Raw genomic sequence first — 14,690 nt, forward strand, 5'->3', positions numbered from 1 at the left:
ATATACAGTAACGGTAGATCAAAGTGTTAGGGAAAGGGGTAGACCTAGATTGACGTAGACTAGTGTAGTAAATAGAGATATGAATCTCTTTCATTTGACTAATGAAATGTCTTTGGATAGAGTCGAGTGGAGAAGAAGGATTCATGCAGCCGACCCTATTTGATGGGACTTAAGGTTTGGTTTGCTTTGCTTTGCTTTGGATCAGTGAAATGCATAGTGATTGGAAACAAAGCCTTGCAAAATGAATAGGGTGAATAATTTTTTTTGATCGACAATTGAATAATTGAAAAACCCACAATGGAGAAAGATAGCTGATTTGTTACGGAAGTGGCAGAGAATGGTAATTGAAGTAATTAAGTGAAACATAGATAACATTATTGAACTTTATCAGTCACTAGCCACTATGGAGACTAAATTAGATAAAGGCATGTTAGCTAAATTAGAAAATTGAGAACTCAAAAATTTCGTACTTATCAAAAGAAGAAAATTAAGTACTAAAAAAATTAAGTAGTGAATTTGTACTATTGTACCGAATGTTAATAGTTAAAAAACAAAGATAAATTTGCTGATAAAGATTTAAGTTTTAAATTCACTTTCCATCTAGCGTATTCAGCTTTGAATTTATTTATTTATTTTTTTAGTTCCTTGAATTTTTAAGGATTTATTTGTTTGACTTTTGTGTGTTGTTGCAATTGAGATTGTTTTCTTACATGACCTTCTCTATCATTGAGCAGTGGAGCACTGGATATAATGAGTTTCCTATCCTACCTTCACCATACGATCCATTTGATGAGCCAAGCCCTCTGGGCTTGCGTTTGAGGAAAAGCCTCACATTGTTGGATTTGATACATATGAGGCTCACCCAAGGTAATTTTTCTTCTGTTACTTATGCACCAAGCGAAAATCATAGTTTGAGAGACAAGAAAGATATCCAGGGCACTGCTACTTCTGCTACAATTAACGAGCTAAAGGCCACAAATTTTCTAGCTCTGTTTCTTAGGGTTGCGCAGTGGGAGGTATCAACAATGAACTATTTGTCTACTATTTTCAAATGTTTGAATTTTTATGCAAGTAGCTAAAACCATTTCTGGTGGCAAGATGCGTCAAGATTTTAATGTGATTTGGTGGCAAAATGCTACTTTGCTAAGCATAAACTTGTTTGGGAAATTCTTGAGGGTGGTCTCAAGAGTAAAATTATAGCAATTGTGCTTTAGACCCGACTCGTTTATTGTTTTTGATCCGATATTCTTTGTCTTGATGATTTTTCATGCCATTGTTCACCTTATTCCTTGTTGAATTGGATTGTTTGAGCATTGTGGTTGTGTTTGAAAACTGGTTGGGAGTTCGTTTTTCAAATGAGTCTTTTTCCAGAATTGTGCTTTTTTGCACGAGCGAAGCTTCTTGTGCTCGAGCGGTCTTTTACAGTCTGCAAAACTATTGAGAGTTTGAAATCTGCACTCGAGTAATGCTTCTTGCGCTCGAGCAAACTTTTACAGATCTGAACTACTAAGAGGGGTGCATTGTGCGCTTAAGCAACCATCTATGTGCTCGAGCGGTGTCTTCATTTTATGTCTGGTCACTTGAGCGACCATTCCTCTGCTCGAGCAGTTTACGCGTATATCAGTCCGAGAAAGTCACTTTTTGGGTCATTTTCTTACCTCTCTCTCTAAACATTCCAAAAACCTAGATCTACTCTCTCTCTAAAACTCATCTTTAAACCTTCAAATACACTATCATTCATTGATCTCTAAACCATCGTCCTTTGGAAAAAAAGGGTATAGCTTGCCTAGAGCTTCCTTTTGATCGAAGCAAAGTTGATTTTCGGCTTTGTCAAAGTTTCTTCACTCTCTCCCTTGTTTTCTAGCTTTGAGGTAGGGATTTCTCAATACTTTTGTATGATTTTTAACTTGGTTATTTGCTTTTATAAAAAAATATTAGGATTTAGAAATTTTTGAACAAAATCTATGGTTTTGGTTTTAAAATAAAAAAAGGGGTTTTTAAATGGGTTTTTGAATATGATTGTTGGTTTGTAAATGTGGTTAAGTTGTGATAAAATGATGGATTTTTATCCTTATAATTGATTTATAAAGAAAATGGGATTTTGCCCTAACATATAAATATTTGATTCTGTAAAGAGGAAATGAAAATGATATGGGTTCTGTGAAATCGGAATGATGATGATGATGATGGTGGAGTTGGATATGCATTATCACTTCTATCTTGAAATTTTGGAAAGTTTATTTTTATTGGAAATTTTCTATCTGTTTTGGGGTTATCGGTGGAGGATAGCTATGATTGTTATAGAAATTGCATTGAAAATGTATATTATTTTGAGAAAAATGTGTGAATACCTTAGTGAATCTGGGCGGGGGTGTAGTTGTAGTATTATGTTGGCCTGTGTGTCCTTGGTTAAGACTTGTAGCCAAGAGCTTCTTTTTGTTATTGTTGTAATTATTTTTGTACAAGCCTAGGGCTTTATTTATATTGAGTTTCAAACTCACTTTTGTTGTAACCAAGTATTATCTTGAAAGTTGTAGCCGATAGGGCATTACTTTATTTGTTTAACTTTTAATTTTTATTGCTTACTTGTGGCACATTCTATAGATTCAGGGTTAGGACTCGTGAATGTATAAATGCATGTGTTACTCTTTTTGTGCACTTAAGTATATGAATGGAAGGATTTTACTCTTGGAATATGTTGTTTAATTAATTATTACTTTTGTTTTATTGTCATCATTTTTGGGGCATTAGAACTTGGTATCAGAGTTGCCGAGTTTGAATACTTTGGGATCATGGGATGTGATTTTTACCACAATGGGTTACCTTGCTAGTTGTGTTAGAAGTAAACCTGGTATGCTATGTGATAACATGTTTGTGTGACTAAGTGGGTATGGAATTCAATTTCTAAACTATTGATTGGGTATACGAATTTCTAGAAGTCTTGTTAGAAGAGTACTTGATCACTGCTATTTCTAACTGGAACTCTGGCAATGTCACGAGACGATCATTATCTAGGAAGGAAATTTGTATGCATCTACGTGACTGCGTGCTTATGTGGAGTTAATTAATTATTGTCCATCGTATTAGGACGCAAGTGAATTAGTTTTGATACATTTGTAAATGTGCTAATCTCTTGTGTTACCTTCATTAGGATGTCAGGAAGTAGACGTGGTGGTGGTAGGCGTGGCAGGCCTAGACAGCCGGAGATGCCATTACTGGATGATATTCCGGCGCAGGAGGATGGGGTTGGTCAGGCCAATGTGGCCGAACTAGTTGGTCAACAGGCCGTGGGTGCTTTAGCTGCCAGATGGTCAGAGCTTTGCGATAATCCATGGACATTCTCAGAGCTGAAAATCAAGTCCAGGCCTATGTCGTTGAGACATGACTATCTTTTCTGAAGAGGAAGTGTTCTGGTCTAATCTGGATGAGTTTTTAAGAGAGTCGAAAGAGCCACTAAAGGCAGATGACTGGTTGGAACAGATGGTGAAGACATTTGATATGCTTGCTATTGAAGATGATGGGCTAAGAGTGACCATGGCATCCCTCCAGCTGAAGGGAGATGCGGGTCAGTGGTGGAAGTACGCGTGTGGGTGCATTGGGGTGACTTGGAAGGCTTTTGTCAATGCCTTATAAGACTAGTTCTTACCTTCCACTGCTAGGGAGAAGTTGAGAGACCAGTTGCTGAAACTCAAGTAGCTTAACACACCAGTGGCTGAGTTTGAGACTGCCTTTACTAGTTTATCGAGATTCATACCGGGAGTTGTGGTGACGGAGGAATGCCATTGTATTGAGTTTGAAAAAAGGTTGAGCATTGGGTTTCTTTTCAAAGTGGCTAGGTCCATGATTAGGGACTACAGACGCCTTGTAGAGGCTGGAGCGCATCTTGAGACTGTGGTTCAGTCGGAGGAGAAACGGATGAGGGGCTCCAGGCAAAGAGGTCAGGAGGTTCATGGGGAGACTCGAGATGGTGAGAGGCAGAGGGGTTCTACCCCACAACAGTCCTAGGGAGCATAGTCTAGATCCACTTTCCCGGTACCAAGTTTGGGTTCTGAGAGAGGTGGTCAGGGAGGGATCACTTGCTTTAAGTGTGGTTAGCTAGCCCATAAGTCTTTGGTTTGCCCGCAGAAGAGAGAAGGGAAATAGTCTACACTGCCAACGGCTCATTCTTAGAGCCAGAGTCAGGGGAGAGGGCAACTGCTTACTTGTTACCAGTGTGGGTAGTCAGGGCACGTGAGGAGCTTTTGCCCTCAGTCAGGTGGCATATCTGGTGCGTCTGGTTCGAGGCAGACATAGAGCCATAAGGCTACACCGTCAGCACAGGCCTTGAGGGCCCATTAGGGAGCCTCTTCGGCTCAGCCAGTGTATCAAACTTATGCTCCGAGAGGTGAGCAAGTAAAGTAGAGACCTAAACGGCATGTATATGTTGTTATCATGCCAGATTTGTTGCCAACACCTTCGGTAGTGAGAGGTAACTTCTTGTTATGTAATTCTATTGCCAATGTGTTAATTGATATTGGTGCATCGCATTCTTTTATTTCTTCTGCATTCGCATCAGTATTGAGGGTTAGAAGTGACTCAGTTAGCATCTCCACTCAGGGTAGAGTCACTTGTTGGTGGTGAGGTTGTGTTGGACCAGGGGTGTCAGGGCTGTAAGATAGAGGTTGCCGGTCACCGACTTATTTTTGCTTTTGTATTGATTGATATGTTAAGTTTTGATGTCATTTTGGGCATGGATTCGTTGTCATCCTATCGGGCCATTATAGATTGCTACCGTCAGAGAGTTATGATGTGCATCTCGAGTAGTGATTGTTTTTATTTTTTGGGAGACCGAGTTGACACAGCCTTGTTGCCAGTGTATGATCCTCGTGGTTGGGGCGAGCTTAGTCTTTTTCTTGCTACATTCTTGGGTGTTGAGAGTAATGTGGTCCGAGTAGAGTTACCGATGGTAGTTTTTGAATACCCATACGTCTTTCCCAAGGATCTCACTAATTTACCACCTCACCGTGAGATTAAGTTCTCTATTGATTTAGTGCCTAGCATGGCACTGATTTCCATGGCACTGTATTGTAGACACCCCATTTTTGACCATCCTTAAGACTTGGGTGCCACTGATTGCTTACTCGATGGTGCAGGCTATTCATTACAAAGGTTCGATTTCTTCGACAAGAGAAGCTTCAAATCCAAACCTCACACCCCATTTTTGGACCAAAAAAGATTTTTAGACCTTAAAACCTTCTCTTTCAAAACATTTTTGAAAATGCTTCCACGATGTTCCGAGGCTCGCATTTTGTTAAATGTTACTCTTTTTGACAAACCGAGCAAGGACAAAGTGGAAATGAATGAAATAGAGGTAAACTCTTTGGAAAAAAAATCTTTAAAACATCTTGTTTGGGGGTTTGGAGTTGAAGAAAAGAAGAGGAGAGGGAAGAAACCAAGTTGGGGAAGAAGATAGGCATGAACGGTTAAGAGAGAGTCGAGCAGCCCTTGTTAAAATCAGGCCTATCCATTTGTACACTTGGATTTCAGCTATGGGGCCACCACCATTGGAAAGAGGACTTCAGGGGCTTCATTTTTCATTCAAGAATCTCCTAAAGCTGAGGCCAGATGAGAGAGATATGGTTGGTTGAAGTTGGCATCAATCCGATTGAGCTGGAAATGAGCAACCTTCACTAAACGAGGCATAACTTTTTACAAACTTTGAATTTTTATGTGAGGCTACCCCCGTTGGAAAGCTTACGTTCTGGGCTTTAGTTTAGACACAAGAATGACCTGAAAAGGAGTCTAGATAAAAGAGTTATGCCCATTTGAAATCAGGCCCAAAAAGTAGATTTTAGTGGCTGGTCGGCCAGAAAAGTGGGTTGTTGGCCAGAAAAGTGGCCGGTCGGCCACCACAAGTGGCCGGTCAGCCACTATTGTCCAAAACTCAGATTTTTTTTAGATATTTCTCCTCCAGCTATTTTCACATTGCTCCAACTGTCGATTTTTAGATGTTTCAACCAAAGCTCTTGTTTTTGCTATATATTGAAGCCATATCTATCATTTTGGGAGGTTAGCAAGGTTGGGGAGCCTCTCTCTCTAAAATATCTCTCTATCTCTCTATAATTTTGTGAGCAAAATTTCAGCCTCTCTGTCTAGAAGCCTTTCTCTCTTCCTATATTGTGCTTAGAAGTGAGAATTTCTTACACTCTTAAAAAGAGACCCCAGACCAAACACCTCTACCTTGTTGCTGAGGTTCTTAGAGGTCCTATTTGAGCTCTCAAAGCTAGTTTTGGCTCAAAATTTCACCTATTTTGCTGCTGTGCTTCAAAGGTAAACACTTACCTATTTTAAGCATTGTTTTAGTTGCTTGTTTTGCCACCTTTGCAAACTGTTTTTGGCCTGGTCTTCAACTACAAAAACCTCTATTTTTCATCCTAAAAATGGTGGTTTAAGGTCATTTTGTGTTAGGGGGTTGTCTCCCCTTTCTATTTCTTATTTGCATGAGCCTTTGCATCATCTTCTAGCATATTAAAGTCAAACTTTTTGGGCCTTTAAACCACTAAAATTTAGAGGTATTTCAGTGGTGGAAAATATGTTTTGAAGTCCAAAAATGGAGGGGTTGGCCTCCCCTTCTTGTGTCTTGTTTCCATGCTTAGTTAGCATCACATGGTAGCATGTTTTTGTGGCCTAACCTAGCTTCTTTCCAGCATATTTTTGCCTCTGATTTGGCATGTTTTAGGACTGTTTTGGGCTGGTTTGGTCCTTTGAGTCTTGCTTTGTATGCTTGTAGTGCAATTGTGCTTAAGGGTCTAGTTTGTGCTATGTGTTAGCCTCTCATTCTAGCTCTTTCTAGCCTACTTCAAGCATGTTTTAAAACTTCATTTAAGTTTTTTTAGGACTGTTTTGGGCTGTTTGTCCCTTATGAGCCTTGTATTGTATAGCTATAGTGCAAATGCCTTCATTAGCTCATTGTTTTGAGGCCTCTAATGTGTTTTGCATGAGATGATTACATGTTGTAGCATCATTTGACATGTGATTTTAGAGCATATACCTCTATCATACTCTCACATATATCGCTCTTTAATTGCTTTTGAGAGTTGTGCCTTATGCCTTGCTTGCAAGCCAACATGTGCACATGATCTTCTACTCTTTTGTGCCTTAATTTCATCATGTTTAGGCCACTGATTTGGCATATTTTAGGTCTGTCCACAGCTGGTTTGATCACTTGAGCATTGTATTGCATGCCTCTAGTGTAGTGTTCTTCACTAGCTTTGGTGCTTTTGGCCTTTTAGCATGCCTTACATGCATTGCTTGCATGATTTAGTGTCTTTTGCATGCCATTTCAATGCTGAAATTTCTACAACCTTCCTCCATGCTTCACTCTTTCATTTGCTTTGAAAGTGGTCTCAAGCCCCTTGTTGGATTGAGCATGGAATTGAGGCTCTCATGCCTAATGGTTTTAACCTTCTCTTGAGGGTTTCTACTAACCAAAAGCATGAGGCTTCTTTTATGCTCAAGGTGCTTGTGGTTGAGGCCATCTTTCCCATTAGAGGACTCTCACATTGGACTTAATCGGTTAAAGGATTTATCGGTAATTTAAAATGTGTATACAAGAATTGAATCAACTAAAACATGTGCAAGATAAACATGTGTGTTGCATTGCATGTGTTTGGATCGGACGTTAATCCAAACACAAGAAATGAGGGACGTTTCATACTCAAAGTGATGAGACGTGTCACATTTCTTGATCGCCGTCACCCTTGATCATGAATGATAGGATGATGGCCTTTAGAGTCTTATGTGTGCATTCATTAAGCTTGTACAAGCTTGGTCTTTTGGCCATCGTGCATTGAGATGCTTGATTGGTAGCTTGAGAGCCAAGCACCACACTCATTCGAGCTTGAGAAATGATGAGAAGTGTGGTAGTACACACATTTCCTTGCAGATATATTGTTGTGCCTCTGTTGTTCTCTGTTGCAGCAAAATCAGAAGCTTGGAAAAGCAGGTGGCCGACCGGCCACTTGAGGTAGCCGACCGGCCAATTTTACTAGCCAGCCGACCAGTTGAGGTGGCTGGCAGCCACTTTTTGTGGTCGACCGGCCACCAGTCCTTTTTTGTGCAAAAATGATCCTGTTTTGGAGCAGAAACAGTGTAGAGGTTGGTTCAATGTTCAGAAACCAAGGCATGTGCATATAGAGGCAATTGACGGCAAAGCAATGGATTTCCGAGTAGACGCCAACCGAGCATGCATGTCTCCCTCACCCGCGAGGCCACTTTATCAGTTTATTAGCTAATTGTAATTGATTAATACATGCATTGTAATTAATTAGTTCAATTTGGTTTGTAATATTTTAATTAGCTTAGCATAGCTAGTTATTCAACTGCGTTGTAATAATTAATTAGCTAGAATAGTTAATTAGTTGGTTTGTAATAATTAGTTTAGCTTAGCTTATTCATTCGAACCTTCCTTCGAGAGGGCGCAATGTTGTAATAAGGGTGCATGTGCGTGTGCATGTCTTCCAACCCCTATTTCTTTCTCTCTTTTATTTAATCGCTTTCGACGGTTAGATTAGGGATCATTTTCAATTAGCATACCTTATGCTAGCATGTTTGCATCATTCATTTGTCTTGCATGCACCGGGCTCGGCGTATCATTCAAACTGTATTGCAATTTCAATTCCTATTCGAATACATGTATCAATTGTTGCATTCATATGCCATCTTAGATAGTCGAGCCTATTTAGTTGCATTTTTTGCATGTGTAGCATTAGGCATCTTAAACATAGTTAGGATGATGCTTCATTTCTAACTAGTTTTCTGTTTTGGCTTGGAGTACACTATAAGTTTTATGCTTTAGCATCCTTACATGAGTGTGAGTGTTGCCATGACAACATGCTTTCCATGAGGCTATTTGCTTAAGAGATTAATTGCATGAATGCCTGTGGATGAAGGCTTTATTACTTGAATTGGAACAATCCATCAACTGTGAGTTTTAAGCCCACTTTGTGAAGTGGCAAATCATCATATTTTTAAGCCCACATGAGGATGAAAAATCCGCACTTTAGCCCACTTGAGGGTGGCCTTTTCAAACCATTTTCGAAAACAAACATGAGTTATTTTGTTCCAATTCTTGCGATTTTAGTCTATACTTGTATGTTATGCGCATCACGTAGTAAAGTTAGCTAATAACCGGAATAAGAACACATGGGGTTTATAAAACAACTCGTCATGCTTAGTAGAGGCCGATCCTTTGATCGGGCGAGTGCGGGTGCTCATTTCAAGACCTTCCCCTCTCTTACCTAAGTTCCTGAGCTGAGGCAACTTTGGTGATGACGGACACATGGGCTTTAGCACGAGTCAGGGTTTCCTAAATTTCTCAAAATAAAATATTTAGGTGGCGACTCAGTAATCTGGCAAAGCAGTCCATGTTTGGCGCTTTTTGAATCAAAATCGATTTTCCAAAACGATTTACTGAATTTGGACTCTTTGGTGTTTATCAGTCTCATATTGCACTTTGTGAGATTAGATTTAGAACCATGACAGGAGTCCAAACTGTAGGATAACCAATTCGTGCCTTCTCCAAAAGGGGGGCGCGCGGAGAAAGTCGAGCGGGTCTACATGTATAGATTTGCACTCGCCGAGTTGAGTGAGTTGAAGATTCAACTCTAAGAATTTCTAGATAAGGGCTTTATCCACCCTAGTACCTCGCCTTGGGGAGCATTGGCTCTCTATCCCAAGAAGAAGGATAGCACATTGCGACTTTGTATAGATTACCAGAAGTTGAACCGGGTAACTGTTAAGAACAAGTACCCACTACCTCATATAAATGACTTGTTTGACTAGTTGAAAGAGTCTTGTTGCTTTTCTAAGATAGACTTGAGATTAGGTTATCACTGGTTGAGAGTGAATGAGGAAGATATCCAGAAGACGGCATTCCGTACACGGTATGGCCTGTATGAGTTCCTAGTGATGCCTTTTGGGCTAACCAATGCACCAGTGTTGTTTATGGATTTGATAAACCGAATCTTTCATGAGTTCTTAGACCATTTTGTGGTTGTCTTTGTTGATGTCATCTTGATTTACTCACCTTTTGAGGAGGAATACGAGGAACACTTGCAAGTTGTGCTTGAGTTGCTCAAAGCCCACATATTGTATGCTAAGTTCAGGAAGTGTGAGTTTTGGTTGAAAGAGGTGAAATTCTTAGGCCATGTGGTATCTAGAGAAGGGGTGATTGTAGGCTCTTCTAAGATAGAGGCAGTGTAAGATTGGGAACAATATAAGAATGCCTTTGCGATCTAAAGTTTATGGGGGTTAGTAGGATATTACTAAGGTTTTGTGTAGGATTTCTCTAGATTAGCCTCACCGTTGACTAGACTAATGAGGAAGGGAATCAAATTTGTGTGGAGTGAGATTTGTGAGAAGTTATTTCAAGAGCTTAAGGTAAGACTTATCACTACTCCAATGTTGATTATTCCGGAGAGGGGTTTGTGTTATTCAATGTATTGTGATGCGTCTCAGGAAGGTTTGAGTTGTGTCTTGATGCAAGAGGGGAAGACAGTAGCTTATAGCTCACGGCAGTTGAAAACATACGAGAGAAATTATCCTACCCACGACTTAGAACTTGCAACTACGATCTTTGCTTTGGAAATATGGAGACATTATCTTTATGGTAAAATATTTGAGGTATTTTTCGATCACAAAAGTCTGAAGTATCTGTTCTCATAGAAGAATTTGAACTTGAGGCAGAGGAGGTAGATGGAGTTTATGGAGGGTTACGACTTTGAGTTGCACTATCATCCAGGAAAGACCAATGTAGTGGCCGATGCCTTGAGTAGGAAATCCATTAGCAGTGTAGCTAGTATTGCCATTCGGGAATGAGAGATGTTGGGTACTATTGCCGAGTTTGACTTGCATCTTGGCGAGTCCATTAAGTCAGCAGCTTTGTTTACTATAGCTGTACAACCTACACTTATGAGTTGAGTTATAGAAGCATAGCGGGGTGATCATAAGGTAGAGACCATCTAGGGGAAGATATCTAGTAGGAAGAAAGAGAAAGGCTTCTGACTCAAGTGTTAGAAATCTTAGCCATCTTTTTGTGCCAGAGTCACGTAAGGAGGAGGTACTCTGAGAGTTCCACCATTCGTGCCTTGCGGTATATCCAGAGGCACAAAGATGTATCACGACCTTAGTCACGAGTTTTGGTAAAAGGGGATAAAGACAGACGTAGCCATGTTTGCTTTGAGGTGCCTTACTTGTCAACAAGTGAAGGCCGAACATCAGAGACCTAAAGGTTTGTTGCAACCCTTGCCTATAGCCTAGTGGAAGTGAGAGTATGTTACGATGGATTTTGTTGTGGGTCTTCTAAGGACTCAACAGGATAATGATGCTGTGTGGGTGATAGTCGAGCGTTTAACTAAATTCGCGCACTTTGTACCTCTACACACAAGCGACTCGGTGGATTATCTTGTCGACCTTTATGTTAGGTACATAGTTTGATTTCATGGGGTCCCTGTGATTATTGTTTCAGATAGAGATCCACATTTCAAGGCTCGGTTGTGGCAGAGCCTACAAAATATCTTGGGCACTAGATTGACATTTAGTATTGTCTATTATCCTCAGATTGATGGGAAGTCAAAGAATACCATTCAGATCTTAGAGAATATGCTTTGGGATTGTGTTCTTGACTTTAAGGGGTCGTGGGAGAGGCCCTTGCTTTTAGTGGAGTTTGCTTATAACAATAGCTTTTAGGTGAGTATTGGCATGGCACCGTTTGAGGCCTTGTATGGCCAACCATGTAGATCTCCTGTATGATTTCGGCTCAGAGTCGCCAAAAGTTATGTCGACCATAGAGGGAGACTGTTATCATTTGAGGTAGGAGATCATGTCTTTTTGAAAATATCACCTAGATGAGGTTTGATGAGGTTTAGGAAAAGCGGGAAGTTGTCTCCTAGATTTATTAGGCCCTTTTAGATTCTAGAGAGTATCGGAGAGGTATCTTATCATTTGGTCTTACCACCACAGCTTTCTGGGGTTCATGACATATTTTATATTTGTATGCTCCTGAAGTATGAACTGGATCTATCACATGTATTGGATTGGACTGAGATAGAGGTAAATGAGGATGCCTTGTATGAGAAGAGATTGGTTAGAGTCTTAGATACATGGGGACCAAGTCTTGCGAGGCAAGACTATTCCTTTGGTAAAGGTGTTGTAGAGACACCATAGTGTCGAGGAGGCAACTTGGGAGCATAAGACGGAGGTCCATGAGAAGTATCCAAACCTCTTTGTTGATGTTTGAAACTTGTAATGAAAATCTTGTTATGTTGATTAAATGTAAAACATTACATATGTTTTGGAAAAAGTGAATTGTATATTCAGTAATGAAAACTTTGTTTATCACTGTTATGAGACTGGTGGATGGGTCATGGTTATGAGTTCGACTTGTTATTATTATTATACTTGATTTAACATGGTGTTATTGTTTGATTAAAAATTTCGAGGACGAAATTCCTTAGGGGGGAGGTTATAGCGATTCTGGTTTAGACCTGACTCGTTTATTGTTTTGGATCCAGAATTCTTTGTCTTGATGATTGTTTGTGTCCTTGTTCACCTTATTCTTTGTTGAATTGGATTGTTTGAGCATTACGATTGCGTTTGAAAACAGGTTGGGAGTTCATTTTTCAAATGAGCCTTTGCCCAAAATTTTACTTGTTCGCTCGAGCAGTCTTTTACAGCCTAAAAACTACTAAGAGTTTGAAATCTGCACTCGAGCGATGTTTCTTGCACTCGAGTGGTCTGCATGTATATCAGTCCGAGAAAGTCACTTTTTGAGTAATTTTCTTACCTCTCTCTCTCTAAACATTCCAAAAACCTAGATCTACTCTCTCTCTCTCTCTCTCTAAAACTCATCTTTAAACCTTCAAATACACTATCATTCACTGATCTCTAAACCATTGTCCTTTGAGAAAAAGGGTAGAGCTTGCCTAGAGCTTTCTTTTGATCAGAGCGAAATTGATTTCAGCTTCGTCAAAGTTTCTTCACTCACTTGTTTGTCTTCTAGCTTTGAGGTAGGGATTTCTCTACACTTTTGTATGGTTTTTAACTTGGTTATTTGCTTTTATAAAAAAAATATTGGGATTTGGAGATTTTTGAACAAAATCTAGGGTTTGGTTTAAAAATCAAAAGAGGTATTTTCAAATGGGTTCTTAAATATGATTATGGGTTTGTAAATGTGGTTGAGTTGTGATAAATGGTGGATTTTAATCCTTGAAATTAATTTATAAAGAAAAAGGAATTTGCCTTAAAATGTGAATATTTGATTCTGTAAAGAGGAAATGGAAATGATGTGGGTTTTGTGAAATCAGAATGATGATGATGATGGTGGTGGTGGAGTTGGATATGCATTATCACTCCTATCTTGAAATTTTGGAAAGTTTATTTTTATTGGAATTATCTATCTGTTTAGAGATATCTGTTTCGGGGCTATCGGTGGAGGATAGTTATGATTACTGTAGAAATTGCGTGAGAATTAGGAGAATTGAAACTAATTTCTCATCATTTGTCTTGAGCATTGTTGCATATTTAACACATTGAAAATGTATATTATTTTGAGAAAAATGTGTGAATACCTTAGTGAATTTGGACAGAGTGTGTGGTTATAGTATTATGTTGGCCTGTGTGTCCTTGGTGAAAGTTTAGAAATCTGCACAGATAGTGTAAACACCCAATTTTGACCAACCCGAAGACTTGGGCGCTTCTTTTTGATCACTCGATGATGAAAACAAAAATGTGTATCTCACAGAATCCTCAATAAGAAAACTTATAATTTGAACCCTATTTTCAACCCTAAACAATCACAAATTACCTTTCTGAGGGAATATTTTAACCTCACGGTTGCATCTAGAATGGTTCGTTTAGCTAGGATCAACCTTCGCTGCACTTCCGGGGGCCTCACTGAAAAATTGTCCTAAAATCTAGGTTACAACACAATTATTTGAAACTTTTGGGCCAAATTGTAATTTTCAAAACTCAAGGAATATTCTGTTAAGTCAGTGAGTATTCCATCCATATGTAGAATATTCCGTCAATGCTGACTAGGACGCTGATGTGGCGGTCTTACTAACGTGGCATGACTGGATTGGTCCTTACTGATGACGTAGTGCTGACTTGTCTTTACCCAAAAAATGAATTTAAAGAATGCTGGTGAAGGGGTTTGAATCCCCAACTTAAGACTCCACACCCAACACCTTAACCACTCTGCCAAAGTTTTGCATTGTGTTATATTTTCCCTCAAATAATATTTGACCATTTCAAACCAGTAGGCAAAGAAAGTGTATTTTTTGCATTTTTTTTCTTGTGTGTGGGACACTCCCCTACCCCATTGGCTAACCCATATATCACCAAATACATACATAATCATCTCCCATTGTCAAAAAAAGGTTCTGTTTGCATCCATAAAAGAGTATCCCATGCAACCACCTTGAAAATTTGCCCTCCTATCACATTCTTGTCTCCCACCTTGTCTCTCACGTTCTTTTTGACCTTCACTCTCCCTCATTGCCTATATAGAATGATCAAATTGTAAGAGAAAGGGAGGACCACAAAATTGAAGAGAAAAGAGTGAGAAAAGTTTGAAAAAAGAGAGAAAATTTGAGTTTTTGAGCCAAAAACATTCCTATCTTCCATATACATCACATACCTTCCATACAAAC

The 14,690-nt window shown here is 39.4% G+C and overlaps 1 protein-coding gene and 1 pseudogene across 1 annotated transcript in view; both read left to right on the forward strand.

Annotated features, from left to right (window-relative positions):
• The first annotated feature begins 710 nt into the window (after window positions 1–710).
• Window positions 711–14,690, forward strand: part of LOC145814405 (uncharacterized) — a 251,083-nt pseudogene continuing 237,103 nt past the window's right edge.
• The window catches only part of LOC145814430 (uncharacterized), a 34,633-nt gene continuing 23,324 nt past the window's right edge, over window positions 3,382–14,690 (forward strand). Inside the window, exon 1 of the mRNA XM_082911237.1 lies at window positions 3,382–3,600. Within this exon, the coding sequence (XP_082767363.1) occupies window positions 3,382–3,600 (219 nt within the window). The remainder of the gene's footprint in view (window positions 3,601–14,690) is intronic.

Source organism: Camellia sinensis, unplaced genomic scaffold (assembly GCF_055761805.1).
Source record: "Camellia sinensis isolate YWXY unplaced genomic scaffold, ASM5576180v1 Unanchor10, whole genome shotgun sequence".
Classification (NCBI taxonomy): domain Eukaryota; kingdom Viridiplantae; phylum Streptophyta; class Magnoliopsida; order Ericales; family Theaceae; genus Camellia; species Camellia sinensis.